This window comes from Haliotis rufescens, unplaced genomic scaffold (assembly GCF_023055435.1).
Source record: "Haliotis rufescens isolate VD_foot unplaced genomic scaffold, xgHalRufe1.0.p SCAF_3, whole genome shotgun sequence".
Taxonomy (NCBI): Eukaryota; Metazoa; Mollusca; class Gastropoda; order Lepetellida; family Haliotidae; genus Haliotis; species Haliotis rufescens.
Window position 1 is genome coordinate 4,169,056 of NW_025964001.1, and position 19,071 is coordinate 4,188,126.

At 38.5% G+C, this 19,071-nt stretch overlaps 2 protein-coding genes and 1 long non-coding RNA gene across 4 annotated transcripts; 2 read left to right on the forward strand and 1 right to left on the reverse strand.

Annotated features, from left to right (window-relative positions):
• Positions 1 to 84: 84 nt before the first annotated feature.
• On the reverse strand, positions 85 to 10,016 carry LOC124131859. Its single transcript, XR_006860732.2, has 3 exons — positions 9,593 to 10,016; positions 3,021 to 3,147; positions 85 to 813 (listed from the first exon to the last, which is right to left on the reverse strand). It is a non-coding gene; the product is annotated as an uncharacterized LOC124131859 (long non-coding RNA).
• LOC124131857 (dynein regulatory complex protein 8-like) lies at positions 2,629 to 7,881 on the forward strand. The gene is made up of 6 exons (XM_046495354.2): positions 2,629 to 2,735; positions 5,100 to 5,184; positions 5,565 to 5,637; positions 6,401 to 6,480; positions 6,688 to 6,797; positions 7,399 to 7,881. Exons 1-6 carry the CDS (start codon positions 2,702 to 2,704, stop codon positions 7,512 to 7,514), a joined length of 498 nt encoding a protein of 165 aa, XP_046351310.1. The 5' UTR covers positions 2,629 to 2,701; the 3' UTR covers positions 7,515 to 7,881.
• A 1,271-nt stretch (positions 10,017 to 11,287) lies between the features above and the next one.
• Positions 11,288 to 13,619, forward strand: LOC124131855 (acylphosphatase-2-like). 2 transcript variants are annotated; one of them, XM_046495349.2, is made up of 4 exons: positions 11,288 to 11,477; positions 11,780 to 11,796; positions 12,238 to 12,350; positions 12,740 to 13,619. In XM_046495349.2, exons 1-4 carry the CDS (start codon positions 11,417 to 11,419, stop codon positions 12,873 to 12,875), a joined length of 327 nt encoding a protein of 108 aa, XP_046351305.2. In that variant the 5' UTR covers positions 11,288 to 11,416; the 3' UTR covers positions 12,876 to 13,619. The 2 variants fall into 2 exon arrangements, with proteins under 2 accessions (XP_046351305.2, XP_046351306.2); XM_046495350.2 differs by having other exon boundaries at positions 11,314 to 11,477; positions 12,241 to 12,350.
• The last annotated feature ends 5,452 nt before the right edge of the window (positions 13,620 to 19,071 follow it).

A 19,071-nucleotide genomic window follows, 5' to 3' on the forward strand; every position in this document is an offset into this window, starting at 1 on the left:
ACAAATCACAATTGAATTGAAATCCGCGGTAGTTTCCTGTCATTAAATTCCCGTTCCAAACAACAAGAATAGCCTCAATAGGGTTTATAAAGCGATATAACGATCCATCCCGAATACAGAAAAGCACGATGTCCGTACGAAAGGTGAAATCGACTATCTCCACCGTCAACGTACTCTATTCCTGAAAAAGGATGATCAGCAAATGCTTGCTTACAATCGTGATTCACGTGAATGTGTTCGTCAGATGTTGGGTGGTGCACTGTTGACCTAACCTGATTGAGCCTGATTGGCTATGTGAATTCTCTGCACGTGGGACATTCTCACATCGCCATGCAATAGTGCAATAATAACTGAGTTCCAGCATCCACTAACGTACAACCTCCCTCAAGGTTAAAACACTACTGAACATTTTTTATAACGGAAGGTTCTTTTGTTCGTCTGATTAATGTCCGTGATAACATAACCCATTATTTTTTACTTAATGTTCAATATTTAAGAAATACACGACTCGTGGTTCTTGTTTATCGTACAATAAAACACTGCAAGAAGAATAAACCATTTGCTTCTGCGCCCCTCGTGGTTTATTATTCTAGTTATAGAATACATATATCGTTTATTTCTGATATGAGAATATCAATATTATGTACAACCTCTTAAGGATGTTGAAAAAATGTACAAGCCATTATCATACCTCCGTGTTATCCATGATGAGACCTGATTGGTCCACGTGATCTTGCTAGAATACTGTGTATCCTGCCTTGGAGGGGAATCTCTTATACTCCGCCACGAGCAAGTCAGGCTGCACGGGGATTTCTGAGAGACAGAATAAATCCCTTGTACCTCGCTTCAAAGCAAAAAGCCGCACGCTTTTCCCGAGTCAATGGAAGTCACGTGGCATAGAGCAAGCTTACCACAGTTCAGTCGAACAACTTTTTTTTGGTCAATTTTGAATTTGTTTGAATTCTTTTACAATGTCATTAAAACATGTTGGTAAGATAAATTCGTTGTAGCAGGATCACGAGGGGTACATTGGGCCTTTTGCGTTCCTCCCCACGGGGCGCTTAAAACCCCATGTACCCGTCGTGATCCTGCTACAACTTATAATATAAATATTTACCTTTTTTTAAATAACGTTGACTCCCTGAATAGAATCCGACCTCGACAATGTCGGACAAGTCCATTTAAATAACAGGTGGGTTAAGTTTGGTATTTCCCGCATATTCTCCCAATACCCGCGTCGATTGTCTACTTGTTCTCCCAATACTGATTGTCATAACCTCTCCCGCTTTTGGACGCAATCGTTCGTCAACGTAACCCATCTACTTTTATGGTGAACGAATCACTAGACACGTGACCCGTGAAGATCCGGGGAAGAAGAGGTCTTCAGCAACACGCATGCTTGCCGTAAGAGGCGTCTATGCTTCTCGTAAGAGGCGACTAACGGGATCAGGTGGTCAGGCTCGATGACTTGGTTGATATATGCCATCGTATCCCAGTTGAGTTGATCGATGCTCATGGTTTCAATCACTGGATATTCTGGCCCAGACTCGATTATTTAAAGACCGCTCTCATATAGCTGGAATATTGCGGCGTTAAACAACAAACACACGAACACTAGACATGTCTCTACAAAATAACGACGTCCAATATTTGACGTAACAAAGTTGCGAGCACATGCATGTGTTTTTTACATTGTTATTTGAAAACTTTGCCCCGCCCCCCTTATAGTTTCGATACATTTTGGCACAAAACTGGTACGAAACTGTTTCATCTTCGCATTATCTTAGCAATTATAGTAAACTAAAGACAAATCTTTAACAGGAAATGTATTTATCTTCCTTAACAGACAAGTCATTAATAAGATAGTTTTGTAAATTTAGAATCTCATTACATAATTTTAATGTAAATATGTGTCGTAAATCGAAAGATATTCATACTGTTAACAGTGTTTGTACCAATTGTGACAGGTGAAATTGAATATGAATTCCATATCTTATATCATTAGTGTAACAAGTATTCCAAGTTAAGATCTACGTATCTCCCCTTCTTGAATAATGACTATAAATCTGAAATGTTAATGATAAATATTATCAACTCACAATAAACATGTCATTTTTTCGGTGGCTACTTATATAAAGCATGTTTTTACTATCAGATTCAAGAAGATGTAATATCTGTATATGCACGTGACATCATATGAGTTAGTATCAATTGTACTTTAGGCCATAATACTGAATGAACCTCTCTGTCTGTGTTACTCGGAATACTTTAAAATAATTTTTTTTTTTATTGTAATAGCTGTAACCTAGTTATTTTGTGTTAGAGGTTTACGCGTTTCGTACCATCAGGTTCATCACATGGACTGTAATCGTTTAGCTTCATGTGGCGTCAAGTGAAAATAGGTTTGGGATATAGAATTTGGATTTAACGTTATTCCGCTTTCGCACGGCAGTTTATATTTTAGACCACTCTGCAGAAACATTTTGTACTTATTTTATAACAAAGGTTTATTTTTATATGTATGGCACTGCTTTTAAAATGTCTTTAAAAAATCAGAACTAAATTAGGTTACAAACATAAAATCTTAACGAAATGTTACAAGAATGTATAAGGCTTAACTGATTAATCTCTTTGGAGACGCTACGCCTACCGCCATATAGACTGAACCCAGTCTTACTGTGTAGCAACGATTGTAAACAACATGGCGGCCACTGACGAAGCAAAGGAAAATGCAGGTAACAATATTGGATTCTTGTAAAATATGATATACTCTTTACACGACGTTAGTGGCGCTAACAGAATGTGATTAATGAAAAGGGAAAAAACGGAGAATGCAATAATTAGACTGTGCTGAACATGAGGAAACCTAATAACAGTAGATCTATAGACCTTTCTTGTTTTGGAACTTTATTTGATTCAGTTTTCTGTACTATGTTTACTTTCTGAAACTAATAATAATTACGTGTTATAATTATGACAATCAACATGGAACTGACCAGAGAATGAGTAACAGAACACACCTGAAAACCTAAATCATGTATCATACTGGGTCCATGATTAACGCAGCAGACAAGGTTCTCGTCATTGAATGCAACTAGCTTCTCTCCTCTGACATGGCCTTTGGCTTAATGATGGACTGAAAATAAACTACAACAAAAATAATCTATCAGTAACTGTTTAACCTTATTTCATAGGAACACAATGGGGTCAAATGCAGTATTTGGGTCCCCACTTCTGGGGTTTCCCTTCGGAAGGCAGCTCTGCATATATATATATAAGCGTGCACGAGCTAGCATGCCGAAATCCGTTAGGAGGCGTTTGTGAGCTAAAAGGACCCCCAAAATGACCCAAATATTGCAGTCTACCCACAATATGTTCAGTTTCATTCAACCACCTCTGTGGTCTCTTGCATGGTAGATTGTCTGCCTAGAGAGCGGACGGTCAGGGTTTTTTGATGCATCAGCATCATGATCACTATTTGAAATATAGGACGATAAACCTCAACATAAACAGAAAAATGATTTCGCTTCATTTGTATACAGTAAACTACGGTTATAATGAACACGCTTATACCGAACTGACGGATATAACGAACTAACTTTTTAGTCCCGACTATTTGCTGTAGTTATGCTGTATATATGCTTATAACGAATTCCGGTTATAAAGAACTAAAATTAGTAGTCCCTTTGAGTTCGTTATAGCCGTAGTTCACTGTAGTTAAATAACATTAAACCTCAACACTGAATATTAAAGCAATCAACAAACATCAAATATTGGGCAAGAATGCTGTATACCCGACACCTTCGGCCATTTTGGTAAGGGATCTACACAAGCTCTTCCTTAGAAACCGCTTCTCAGACGCCAGCTTTTGTGGTCTCGCTAAAATAACAGGGGGTTTGGGGGTTGCCCCCTGCATATTTTGAGCTTTATCGCCCTATTTTTCAAATAGTGATGCTGTCGCTTGTGGCTTCGTAAACCAACATGACAGATAGGTGTCCGGTATAATGCATGTGTACCACACAGGAACTCGTTAGTGGTCAGAAAATAAAAATATATACCCCCTATATGTAAGTAAAGAACTTACATATAGGGGGTATATATTTTTATTTACTGACCACTAACGAGTTCCTGTGGTGAACCAATATTGGACATCAACATCGAAAAAGTACTCGAAAATATGTAAAATGTCAAAAATGGTGTGCAACAACCTCATCACTGACATCCAAAAGGGCCACATTTTAACAAACACATTAACACACACCGGTATTAACGCCTTGTTATTTTAGCGAGGTGTGTGTGTGGGTGTGGGCATGGGTGTGTAGGCGTGGGTGTGTGCGCGTGCACTGATGCCGATTTATAGTGCTAGCCCACCGAGATACCATGCTGCAGTTTAACATGAATTCCCGAAGCCTACTCAGTATACCTACTCCAAGCCGACCACTCCTTATTTTACCCCCTTCATGCCAAGCACCAGACAGGGTAACAAGAAGTACCATCTTTTAATGCCTTGTAGTATGACGCGGCCAGGGATCAAACTCCGGACCTTCCACTCTCCAGGCAGACTTGATCACTATGAGACATGTGATACGTGAAAACTTGACACATGTATGTCAGTCATAATCTGAAATTAATCTAAACAACACAGTAGTTTGTATGAACCATCAGAAAATCTTCATTGGCATACTGTATTCTGCTGTCCTTGAAAAGATGAACTAGGGTCGAAACAAGTCCAAATTTACTACCTGGGCACCCTACCCCCTGTTTCCCAACCCTACCTGGGTACTCGCTGTAGGTCTCAAGAATTGGGTACAAAATGTCTGATTGGGAATTGTTTTACCGGAGCTCTGGCAAAAATTATTTAGATACACATATAACATGCCAGGCATACATTGAAGTTGACTCAAGCTTTATCTTTACTCAACATATAACAGTCAGAAGGAACTCATGCATAGTAAGGCATGGTGGGGTAGCCTAGTGGTTAAAGCATTGGTCCTACTCAGGATCCAGCCGACCCCAGTACCCATCCTAGCCCTAGTACCTTGTCCATTTTAATAGATGGAACCTAAGAAATATGTCAATACAAATTTCTCATATTTCAGATTCACTCCTACAAGACATCCAAAAGAAAATAACTGAAGCATTTGATATATTTGACCATGAGTCCAATAAGACTGTAGATGTGAGGTATGTATGGATTCCATTTATATCTATGTCCTGTGGACTATCAATAGTGAAAACACCATCTTTATAGAATAGGAGACTAATGGTTTGGATAAAATATCAAGTAAATATTTATTGAAGAAACAATGTTTCAGAAAAAATAAAAATTAGTTTGCAGGATGAAACAGTAACATCTATAATAATTTAATTATTGTTTCCTTCATCACTGAAAACAAATGTTATCTTTTCATCAACTTGTATCCACATGTTTTGTTCTCATCTTTTATAAAAAATATGTTGTGAGGTCAGTATGCATATGTCTACATGCTATAGGTCTAGTAGTTAGGTCAGTATATAAGTACATCTCTTTCATATTTTCACATTGTGTATTGACCATTTTCCAGAGAAGTAGGAACTATTGTTCGCTCCCTCAACTGCTGCCCGAGTGAAGCTGAACTTCATGATATGCTTGCTGAGGTATGTTTATATGATGAAACGTGGTATGCATGTGGTATGCATGCAATTAAGTTGAAATGCTTCTACTGTACAGTATGCATGTATTAATCTGATAATATGTCAGTGGCTTAAACAATCTACATGAATATACTACGTATTCTTATCAGTAGTCTTATATCCTGTTACAATAAAACAGTACTGGCCAGTTTCTTATTACAGTATAAGCTATGCCATGACTCTTCAAACACTTTAAAGTACAACATCATATTCTACTATGCTCACATGTCTGATCAGGACCCACCTCTTGACCCTAACTCCCTCATCAGGACCCTCCTCAGGACCCTCCTCTTGGTGCTCACATGTCATCAGGATCCTCCTCTTGAGCCTCACATCTCTCATCAGGACCCTCCTCTTGAGCCTCACATCTCATCAGGATCCTCCTCTTGAGCCTCACATCTCATCAGGGCCCTCCACATGACCCTCACATCTCATCAGGACCCTCCTCTTGACCCTCACATGTCATCAGGATCTTCCTCTTGACCCTCACATCTCATCAGGACCCTCCTCTTGACCCTCACATGTCATCAGGATCCTCCTCTTGACCCTCACATCTCATCAGGATCCTCCTCTTGACCCTCACATCTCATCAGGATCCTCCTCTTGACCCTCACATCTCATCAGGATCCTCCTCTTGACCCTCACATCTCTCATTTGGGACCCTCTTCTTGAAATAACATGCGTTTCTAATGACTGATTTATTGATGTTTTATGGATTGTGTTTAAGATTGAAGAGGAGGAGCCAACTGGATACATCAGATTTGAAAAATTCCTCCCAATGATGACAAAAGTGATGATGGAAAGAAGGTGATTACCTCAGCACTACTTCATCAGCTCTGCTTATCTTTCAATATATTAACTTTCTAATATGATAATCTATAGATATAATATAATGTTTCAAGTTAGTATAAGATATTAACAAGATTATTGTATAATTTCAATGGGCAACAATATATTTTATAAAAAATCCAATTTACCTTGAATGTGAGTTTTTTGCACATTATGTTTGAACAGGTACAAGCCAAATCCTGAGGATGTGTTACTAAAAGCATTTCAAGTCATGGATGCTGAAATGAAAGGTCACCTCACCCAGGATGAACTCCGCAAATACATGACTGAGGAGGGTAGGTGCTTGTCAGCCATTGTTCAAACATGGGCCAGAAATAAATTCACTGAATATTTTCACTGTTTTAGTAAACGACATACCACTTCTAAAAGCAAAGACATTCATACTCTGAAAAAAAATATTTCTGGTTTTCAATCAAATTTGAATTTTTTAATATTTTTTAATGTGATGTAAGCTAATGACCATTAATCATTCGAACTTGTGATGTGATGTAGGTGCGAGGTGGGGGATGGAGGGGAAGGGGGGGGGGGGGGGATATTAATTTATTAATTCAGTTGGACCAACTCATTTTGAGAATGGGTGACCAAGAAATCTTGCTCTATAATAAGCTTGGCAGATTCGTCTCCCTTTGCTGAAACTAGATTCCTTGTTTGTTGGTTGTCAGTAACCAATCTGCAGCACCTAAGATTCTTGTGAAGAGTTGCGTCCCTTGGACACACGAGGAACCTGTGAATGTGGGTTTGTCAGTATACCTATGCTCATGGATTTCACGAAAGTGGTATAAACGTTTGAGACCTCAATCACTTTAGGCTTTCCTCACACATTTAGATAACATGCCTAAAATAAACCTAACCCACTCACTCATGTTCTGTGTGCAGGTGAACCCTTTACCCAGGAGGAGCTGGAGGAGATGATGTCTGCAGCAGTCGACCCTGACAAAGGCATCATCCTCTACCGCGACTTTGTGTCTGAGATGGCCGTGGAAGAGACATGAGACAGGGAGGAGAATCATGTATCTCACATACACTGAGGTTCTCAACAGACGCAGTTCAGTGTTCAGTGTCTGCTACACACACACACTTCACTGTCTACTGTGGAACAGTTGTCTGTCATCTTGTCAGATGAATGAATGAATGGTATTTTTGTTGGTTTGCTAAAATGATGTATGGCTGGTGATTTTATTTCCATCATATTTTTATTTAATGATCCATCCTTTTTCTCGTCCGACATGCTGTCCATTCATATTTCAGTTTAGACACTTTCTAATAAAGAAAGAGGCATGTCATACAGTGGTGTGCTTTATTCATTCCCCTGTAAGAAAACTGATCATGTATATACAGTATTAAACATCTACAGCACCACCTGTGTGTCTTGTGTGTTCATTTACAGCCAGACCAATAAATATCCGGGGTAGAATAGGTCTTCAGCAACCCATGCTTGTCGTAAGAGGCGACTAACGGGATCGGGTGGTCAGGCTCGCTGACTTGGTTGAAACATGTCATCGATCCAAATTGCGTGGATCCATGCACATGATATCAATCACTGGATTGTCTGGTATAGACTCGATTATTTACGGACCGCCATCATATAGCTGTAATATTGCTGAGTGCCGCCTTAAACAACAAACCAACCAACCAACCAACCAGCATTTACAGTGAAGTAAAAACATTTTCGAAGAATGGTTTCCAAAGTGTGTCATCAGAAATTCTGGGACATGAATAATCTGGAACACCTCAAGATCAAGGACCAGATGTGTCCCTGGATTGTTCACACACCATCTCCTGGGGGCATCATTACTGACAAGCAACAAAGAATTACTTGCAATGGAACATTTTTGTGTGACAGTTATCTTATCAAAATGGCCTTGGTTTTAAGTTGTAAGGTATTTTCATCACAGCCACTGCCATAAAAACAGCTTGTACTTGGCTGTACAATGGACATACTGCACATTGGCATACATATCTGACAGGTTGTGGCAGTGGTTATTTGATAAGTCAAATCATGAATAAGCACAAACTGTCCCATGGCGGTCGCCATTACTGTTCTGTTAACTGTGATTGGAGGACTAACGTGCCCTGAAACGGGCCTAGTTTCAAACCAAATGAAATTATTGTATCTTTGACTGAATATAGAAAGTATTGTTCGGAATATGTATTTTTACAGTTAAATTCAAACAGTATCAGCAACAATGATAAAAATAATATTTGAAAAACATAAAAATGAGAGTGAGTGAGTTTTTGTCGATTTGAACAATATTTCAGTTATATAACGGTGTTATATTGTGGGCGGACATACAATTTGAAAACTAGGATATCTTGCTGGTGAGTTCGCATTCAATGTGTGCTTCAAGTTGGGTCTATCTATGGTCTGATATTAACTTGCTCGTGCGTTTCAACAAAGTGATCAACAAAGACCTACAAGCATCATCGTAATATAAATAGGCTCTGATGGTCAACATGATTATGCCAGTACTGAGGACTAACCTGTCATGTCAACACTCCAAAGGGCGCTCCAGCTATGATTGCATCTGCGGTGATAACAACCTTACATTATCTTAGTCATTGATAGGGGAATACAAGAATCAAGAGTGGGAGTCCCACCAAGTCTCTCAAAATAGATAAATGAAACGTCAATGCCACAGAACAACCAGTCTAAATCATCCGCCCACTGGGCGTAAAAGACTAAATAGCGGTGAAAAGTATATGATTGATAAGTGAAAATCAGTGATGACACCAGGTGTTCTTGCTTTACCAGTAACATCCGCCACTCAATTTGCATAAAAAATGTATCAGTGCCCGACGCGCACAGCAGTACTCCTGCCATGCATGGAGTCCTTTAACAAGTTTAAGCAATACTCTAGATTTCTGATGTCATCAGTTAATGATAACCAAATTGTCTCCGTTTGACAAAAATCACTCAGTTACTTTATTGCGACCTAGACTGGAAATGACCCCATGATGTGGAGCACAGTCAACCTTCACCTAAAGGGTAGGTTGATGTTGTTGATTGTTGTTTAACGCCGCAGACTGTGAGCTGTTAATATACATTTTATTAAACTCAATGTGTACTCACCTCCATTCCAATGAATATGAATAGAACCTTGTCCGTAGTACGGGTGTGGAGGAGAGGTAATAAAAACCAAACATTGTTTCGGTTCATGTAACATGAACAGTTCATAAAAATGCCACATGCGTCGCGGAAAACAGAACGTGGCATTCGCTGCACGTGCAGAAAATGGATTCTGACACGTGATGAATTGCAATCGTCAGTGTTGGGTTTACGTTCGATGGAGCAAGACACACTTTACTGTTCGTGGTCGTAGACCAATATTCGTGGTCTTTGTAGAAATAACGTGGACCAATAATCGCGGTCCTTATAAATGTAAAATATGTACTTTCTCCTATAGTTAGTGGTTCATTCCTACATTCGTGGTCATGTACCTACCAAAGTTTCTTTATTTTTATTTAATCCAAAAGAGAATCACGTTTAGTTCCCCATTTGCCATAATAGGAGAAATCACGTTCAGCTCACCATCATTGTATAATTGTAGAGTTAGCGTGAGTGAGTTCGGTTTAACGCCGCTTTTAACATTATTCCAGTTATATCACGGCGTGTCAGCTTAATGTTGGAGGAAAGCCCGAAGTGATGCAGGTCTCACGTTTACTACTTCGGTGTATGCTGACAAACATAGAAACATAATCGCGGCGAACCGGGATTCGAACCCACAATCATAGGTTTCTGGCGTGCCCAAGGGACGCAACTCTGCACAGCGAATCGCGGCGCCTAAGACGACTGGGACACCCGTGACCCCATAGAGTTAGGAGTCAGACACGTCGCCGTCTTCCACTGCATAACAAACTTTGGTGTAGGTTGATTATTATTATAAACACTCTGAACATACATCCTATCAGGTCCGATATGTCTTTACTACCTCCACTTGGCACGATGTTGTTGATGTTGATTGTTGTTTAACGCCGCACTCGGCAATATTCCAAATATATGACGGCGGTCTGTGAATAATCGAGTCTGAACCAGACAATTGATTGATATGAGCATTGATCTACGCAACTGGGATACGATGACATGCATCAACCAAGTCAGCGAGCCACCCGGAGAGCGGAAGGTTGGGGGTTCGAACCCCCGCTGCGTAATACCAAATGACATTAAAAGATGGCACTTGTTGTTACCCTGTCTGGCGCTCTGAGTGGGGTATTCATGTTCAACTGCGTCATGGTGTCTCAGTAGGCTGGCACTGAAAATCAGCATAAGTCCAGACTAGCACGTACGCAAGCTCGCACGAATGCATGGAATCTCAGCGGGCTAATCATGACTAGTACAAGCAGTAGCTCGCGGTAAGATCTGTGTCTGATGAGATTGTACATTGCAATCACCGTAGCCACAATTAAATTGCGTGCCCGAGTCTTGCCGTGATCAGATGGTTGTCATTTATAGGTGGAGAAGGTCCGCGATTTGTGTGTTCCTGCATGGGTGAGTTCACTGGATTATTTCGAAAAAAATCTTTTTTTCTGTAAAAATTACCACCACAGACAATAAATAGATCTTAATTGAGCACCCCCCTTTTCAAAAAAGCTGTATCCGCCCATGAAAGGTATATATTTTCAGGGACTAAGCGTTAGTCTACGCTCGATAGGGTAGTTTAGTTTTGACAAAAACCACCTTTAGGTGGTGCTCTTTCCTCAGCTCGTATATAGCGCATAGCTAACTGCGCATACCAACAACTGAAAGAGTCATGTTTGCAGACATGAATGAATGTTAGCTGGGATAATATCGCAATTTAAGCTTGGCGCAAGTTGACGACGTGCATAGGGAGCCGGGAACCAGCTTATGAATGATTCTCAAGCATTTAGGTAGACAGGAGCCCAGTCGAATGTTACCATGGCAGAAGGGGGCCGAAAGCTGCTCTCGGTGAGCTTTGAGGTCTTTGGGAAAGTTCAAGGTAGTTTTATGTTGGAAAAGCATTGTGAACAATTTTTATTGTTTACAGAAAACGTATTTGGTCGATGAGACAGTTCACAATAGAGTAAACATGCAAATGTTCTGCAAACGAATGTGTAAGGGAGATAACTTTCCTGGATTGCGTATCCAGTGATAACATTGATATCATTGAATCTTTTTAAAATCTTCACGCGATTTGTTTTTGTAATATATATCCAGTGTCTAGATTAGATAAGAAAAAGGCAAAAGTGTATTTAATTTTCAGGATGATAATGTATCTCATAAATTTCTTTTGCATTCCAGGTGTATTTTTTCGCAAGGTGAGCGTGAAGACTAGAGTGACAAGGTTTAGGCCTATCTGATCTTAAACTTAATTCTGAGGACAGTCAAATGGAAATTGATTGCGAGCTTTCTTTTGGCCAGTAGAGCTTAGAGGTATTATGTCCATCTGTCTGTCGGTCCGTCAAAGAATCCAAGGTAGAATTCCCAGTAACCTATGTTTGTCGTGGCCAGGATCTGTGATTATGTCGTCGTAGCCCGGAGGGATCGGATGTCATAAAACTGAATTTTTCATTCATCTTGAAAATGAAACTTCCTAGGAGTGGTTAAAAAGTCAGTAATTTCTAAGGAATTATGAATATTATTTTCAAAGTTAATCTGTACTAAGGTCGAGCATGGTGAAAAGGAAGTATGTTTCCATGTGATCTCTAGAATGTAGGTTCTAGCTAATGAATGTATGATGTTCACATTGTTGTGACCAGCAGAACACCAAGGAGACCGCAGACAGGTACCGCCTGAGAGGTTGGGTGAAGAACACAGACCGAGGGACAGTGACGGGGGAGGTGCAGGGCCCTGAAGATGATGTCATGGTGATGTAAGTTAACAGAACATTAGGACGATGTATTTATGAGACATTAACAGGAATCGGTAGACAAAGGAAAAAAACTAAAATTCATTTTGATATTAAAGTCACTTCAGAATCCTGTGGGTGATCAGATTAATCAGTTTCATCAATCTATAATTCGTGATCAGATTGAATAAGGTTGATAACACTGTTGTTTATCTCAATAAAATACATTTAAAGAAAAATCCCAATTCTCTTTGTCAATCATTTTAGTCTATTTGGCTGCAAAATAAGCCTGTAAAAATCCTTAGTATTAACATAATGGAATATCATTTCGGAAATAATTTTGTTCCTACTTTAAATAATTCATATGACAAGTTATTGTTGATTAACTGTGTATTGTCTAATTTGTTTTTCAGGATGAAATGGCTTCAGCATACAGGAAGTCCCAAGTCAAAAATTGAGAAATGTGAATTTTCAGATAAAAAAACTGTTGAGAAGTATCAGTTTACAGGGTTTGACATTCAGAGGAAAATGAAGAAAAAAATAAGATGACCAAGTTGATGTGATCTGATTTGGATGCATTTTCTGCTGTATGAGGGAATTACCAATAGATCTATGGGACCTACTCACCAACCCATTCCTGTAGTATGGTATTTGTGTAAGAAGAAATTGTGTACATCGGTGCTCATGATGTCAATCACTGGATTGTCTGGTCCAAACTTGATTATTTACAGACCCCCTTCATACAGCTGGAAAATTGCGGAGTGTGGTGTTAAGCAACAAACAAACCTACTGTCCAGTGCCCTGTTCTACAAGTGATCTTAGTGCTACAACTGCCGTATGGCTAGGTTAAAGTATGGGAGTTCTTACCACCTAAGATCGCTTTGTGGAACAGGACCCAGGTATAAACAGCAACGCCATCATAAGTGTCTGAACATCTGTACTTGCTGGAGTAATACTCTGCATCAAGGTGTGCAACCACATCACAAAGTATCGTGGTACATTTCAGTATCATGTCATAAATTTAGCCATTTTATGTTGGATTAAATGAGGAATGACTGTGCAAGAACCATCATGGGTGTGAGAATGAAAGTATTTATTGTATATGGATTATTCTCTCATTTCACCAGGAAGATATAGGTTCATAAAATAAAATCAGGATGCCTGGGTATCGTCACTCATGACAAAGGTGATGAGTTGTGAAAAGGACGTATGAAGGACAGTATTTCTATATTGTGATGCATGTTTATTTATTGAATTCAGTGTATTAATTGTATTAAATGGCCATAAAGAGAATATCTATTCGTTTTTCTTTCTTTAAGACTTCGGGATATTTAAACTTAAATCTCAGTGTATCAAATATCAAATTTTAAAAACATTGGTACACCTTGTCAAAAAGCAATTGGTACCACCTCCACAAAATGTCGTACTGGAACAGGGGCGGTTGGGTAGCCTAGTGGTTAAAGCGTTCGCCGAAGACCCAGGTTTCGATTCCCGACATGGGTACAATGTGTGAAGCCTATTTCTGGTGTCCTCCGCCATGATATTGCTGGAATATTGCTAAAAGCGGTGTAAAACCATACTCACTCACTCACTTACTGGAACATGGCTGTTGGGTAACATCGTGGGTCATGCTTGTTGAAGCCTTGTTGTGGCTCCCCAATCCAGTTTCTCCTTAGTCTGTATAATCTCTACTCAGTTACTTTAGACATATTACCTTGTCACACAATTCCCACTGTTACCTATTGTTCATTGGCTGATTACAGTGAAGTTTTAAAACTATATTCTAATAATAACACATAATATCAATTTCATGAGGGAACAGGTCTTAAAAATGTATCACTTGGGTGAAACCCACAAGCACTAAAATGAAACGGACAGACTCCGGATCATAACTGGGTTTGAACACAACAGTTTCCGGCAGGGCTAAGGGATATAACAAAGCATTTCCTTTCTGTCTTGACATGACCAAGGGTAAAAGACATCTGAAAAGGGGAACTCCTGTCCCTTGTAAGTGAATGAAAGACACCACAAGTGATGTCATTACAGCAAAATTTACCCAGGTAGATAATCAGTCATCGTGTTAGTTATTTTCTCCCCGTGGTTATTCCAGGTTGTAGATAACCATACGATGCAAGTCCATGGAACTGGCGGTCAGGTTCTTTGACGGATTCTGTGTCACTGCACCCCGACGTGGGACATTGCTCATGATATTAAACACGGGTTTTTCTACACCAGACTCAATTACTTTTTATTTTTTATTAGTTGGTTTACAAAAATAATTCCCTAAAATGCAATGTGTTCGAAAAAATAAAATAATTTTCAACTTCCAGATTAGTACTGCTACTAATGAATGAAGAACAATGGATTTTTATACATATTAATCACCATTTCTTATGAATAGATGAGATAGAATCTTATGTTTTTATCATCCGTCTTTGATTTCACCTATCTTAACTCTGGGTAGGCCAAATTTCTTGGGTCAAAAGAAATCTTTTTATCAATTTCAGGGATTTTTGTCAATCGGTCTTGTAAACTAAAAACATAAAAGGCCTTACAGCCTGCCTTCTTGGAGCTTGACCATTGCTGAGTGTGGCATCAAACAACAAAGTTATTTTCAAAGAAAAGGCAACTATTTTCTTGAAGATTTTATTTCATTTTTGTTATAAAAGGCACTTGTCAGGCCACATGTGAGTAACAAATCACACAAGTAACAATAGAATTTCTTCCTTTCTTCAGTGTTGTAACATGCTTCCTTAAAGAATACTGTTCAAGCTGGCAAAAACTAGCATGAAAATAATACAAGAACATGCCTGATTTGTATTATTTACAAAAATGTTGGGGATTTCCAATGAATAACAAATATTCTTGCACGATTGGCTATGTATTGTACTGCCACTCTATATATGCCCTACCAGTGTCACTCTTCAGAATAGGCAATTCCAACTGAAGATGAAAATATGAGACAGTCAGGCTTATGCAAACCGCAGTTGACAGAAGCTTAAGGACACTATGCGAACTGCTCCAATGGTTCTGAACTCTACTCCGTGGTCATAACTAGTCTTCAAATGTGCTTTATTCATCCCAGCATTACCATACTGAGTCTCCAAACTCGGAGCAAGTTCACAGAATAACATACTCCAAATGTTCCAAAATACTGTTTTCCTCAAAAACTTGAAACAATTAAACTTTTCAGGTGTTTTTTTTTTCACATGACAGCACAGGACACTGCAATGATACCATTTTCAAAACAATGCCTTATAACATATCAAGAATTACATAGGTTAAAAAAACATGTATACAACTAAAAAGAAGTTAAAGAACATCCGATTCTTTTATATTACTATAGTTTATCTGTCATGGCATGATGAACTATAGTAAAATGAAAGAATTGGGTGTTCTATAACTTCTTTTGAGTGTATATGTTTTATTACAGACTTGGATGCCGTTTCTGTGATTTGTCATGAAATTTCAGTTTTCATCTTGCCCTCTATCGAAATGAAAAGATGAACAAAAATTTGATTTATAAGAAATGCCATCACTTGCTTCAAGATCTGTTTCAGTGTAGAGATAAATGATGGATGGATAGCTGAAATTGAAAACAGCAGCTAGCGAAAGGGAGACAACTTTTCAGGGAGAGCCACCTCCACTCGCAACCTCACCAAATTATCACATGGCATTACACTTGTTTTCACAGACATCAAATATATGTGAAAAACACAGTCAAGAAGTTGAAGTAGAAATGCTTTGGAGTAGAAATCAGTTCAATATTTACAAATAACCAACTATACAACAGTCTTCATCTATCACAATGATAACACAAGGCATTAGTGAAAGAAGGTATATGGTTAGGAACAATGCAGCTACTAACAGAGGAAGGAATCTTTCATACATCTGACATCAACCAGGAGGGAACTTGTACCCTGTTTTCGACATGTAACAAAATATAACTTCACAATTCACAACGCTTAAACATTACATACTTACTGATATACACCCTCCTCACTTAAGGGGCTGATCATTTATTACAGTGAGCTATGGTGATTTTTCCTCCATGAGTTAACAAAAGCCATTGTAATAGCCAGTTGTAGTGAAAGCCCCTCCATGTCACAATGTTTCACATAAGGGAGTAACCATTTGATTTTCAGAAATGGGGTGGGTGTGTTTCTAAATATAATACTAAAAATAATCAAGCCCTTGTTTACCTTAAAAAAATACATATGCCTCACATATTAGGAAAACAAATATTGTGCACTTTTCTTGCAGACAAGTGTCTAAAGATTACAGTTTGTTATATTAATTTATTATAAATTTTTTTTATGAAGTACCCTGCCTGTTTATGCTCATGTTTTTTTATAAATGCTGATCTCAAACCCAAATATCTCCCCTGTAATGAATGACCAGATCCACAGGAATGCATGGACATTGAATGGATTATATTACCCTATGTGAATATTTTGTAAAGTGTTGTTCAGTCTAAGAGTATGACAAATACAATACCATCATGTCACTGAACGAGTAATGAAAAAATGCCAATGATGTTTCAGCTTTACATTTGCCATGAAGTGTATCTACAATCTGCAAAACTCCACAAACATTGCTGAAGCACTGACTAGGCCTATCCCGTTACATGGAAACATGCAAATTGAAAACAAATATGGCAGTGTCAACTTTTGTATAACATTAGTGTCCTAAATAGTTACCGTACTCAACCTCATAAGCACCCTGCAGTTTACATGCCATGTAGCAAGATTTGAGTGACTTTGGTATTTATTTGGTTGGGTGTAGTACCATAGTGTCAGGTATAGGTCCATAAGTTTGGGGGTGACTATTTTCTGTGAGTGACCCCATCGTCAAAAGATATATACTATCAGATAAACCATTAACATCACAGAATAGATAATATTAATGAATATGTTGCTCGTTGTTTGAAAATACATGTTGCATAAAAGTGGTTTTGATTTCCCTTAAAAACTGATAAAAGTTGAAACAACAAATACAGACATCAGAATTCAGGGATCAACTTTAAACGACACTGTAAACATATGCTGAGCCATGCAATTTCAGCATTTCCGTGGTTTCAAAGTAGAATTCCCAAATGTACATACAAACACCACACCAGACGTCATGACATTAAGCGGACCTTCAGTCCGTTAAGCAAAACATTGATATACTGAGTGGTACCTTCTGGACACGAAACAAAATAATGCCTTTACATATGTAGATGATGGTTTGTGTAATTACAGTGAGTGAGGGATTAATGTTTAACCCCGCAGTAACAGTCTTGCAGCTATTCGCAGAGAGTCTGTTATTACAGAAATAACACACAATATTTGTTCACACAAGTTGTATTTCATAGATACAGGACACGTTTTGTACAAGGTTTTTGCCGAAACTGAATATTTACATCCAAATTTGCCAGAACCTGTGCAACACACGAGGTCAATCCAACATTACCAAGCGATGCCCACAGTCAAGGCAAGACTGAAGCCGAGGACTTGCAGCACTGTTTCTGACAATGAACACAACCTACCCCCAGCACAGACTTGGGTAGGGAAAACTAAATGCAAAGCACATACACACACGGTACAATGAAAGGAATAAATAGACATGAAAGCAAATATACAATTATCAAATTCAAATTTAATTCAAGAAAGCACAATTTCCCATATTATGAGGGACTGGTTGAGATTCTGTTGTAAAACAACTTACACATATAAAAAAAATCTACTTGTATTTGTTCTGTGGACTACAACCAGAAAGACCCCCAACCACTTTACTACAAACAGTTTCTATTGGATGGAACGTGTTTGATCTTTGCTCTGTATTGCATCGTACTGAAGGAATCCCAATGAGAGATATCATCCTATATCACTACCAATATATCACAATTTCAACATACAAATACTGTATTCCATGTAATTAGCAACGTGCTCTCATAGATAGCTTCATAATAATGCTTATTAGCTGTGGCTGCATTAACTTGTGCCAGTGCTTTGTGTTAATGGCCAGAGAGACGCAGCATGTTAAAGGTCTATGCACTGCTCCATGTCAGATTTCAAACACTGAAGAGCATTCACAGATACTACCTCAGTATGTGTGCAAGGTGCTAACTACTTAAAATACAGTTCACATTCTATTTACAATTTATATTCTGGTGAAACAAAAATTCTTGACATAAATTCATACAGAGTACACCAACATCAACATATAATATAAAAAATATTGATGTGATCCTTATCAAATTCTAGTACTGTCATCTAACATTAGCATCTCATATTTTCTCATCACAGAGAATCAGTATTTGACCTACATTTGTTCTAGAAGGCCACAATGTTCCTGTCGACATATTGCTATATATTTGGACAAAATATCCATGGCAATATTTGTTATGATGACAACAAGTGTGATAAGAGATAGTAACCTCATCTCTGCAACAAAATATAACAATGTTAAAACTTGCTCCATGATAATATGACAACCATGCACTAAAAGATGTTTATTGCCTTAAAACATGGCCGCTATAAAGCTTATATACAGCCTCCATGTCAACCTCTAAAACATGTCAAAGGGAGACAACTGACAACTGAATCCTGTAGACACGCTCTCCATTCACTGCACCTCAAGCAATATATGTTCGGAATGCTTCTTAAACATACCAGTAGCAGGAAGGCCATGCATGTCTGCAATTAATCTTCATACTCCGTACTAGCAACCAATCCAAAATCACATTCACGCAACCTTATCA

What these genes read in the sequence shown, in the direction of transcription:
- LOC124131857 (XM_046495354.2), top strand. Translation starts at nt 2,702, where the DNA reads ATGGCGGCCACTGACGAAGCAAAGGAAAATGCAG. An exon ending in AATAAGACTGTAGATGTGAG is followed by an intron (nt 5,185 to 5,564) that starts GTATGTATGGAT and finishes ACCATTTTCCAG; the next exon opens with AGAAGTAGGAACTATTGTTC. An exon ending in CAAATACATGACTGAGGAGG is followed by an intron (nt 6,798 to 7,398) that starts GTAGGTGCTTGT and finishes TTCTGTGTGCAG; the next exon opens with GTGAACCCTTTACCCAGGAG.
- LOC124131855 (XM_046495349.2), top strand. Translation starts at nt 11,417, where the DNA reads ATGGCAGAAGGGGGCCGAAAGCTGCTCTCGGTGAGCTTTGAGGTCTTT. An exon ending in GAAGATGATGTCATGGTGAT is followed by an intron (nt 12,351 to 12,739) that starts GTAAGTTAACAG and finishes TTTGTTTTTCAG; the next exon opens with GATGAAATGGCTTCAGCATA.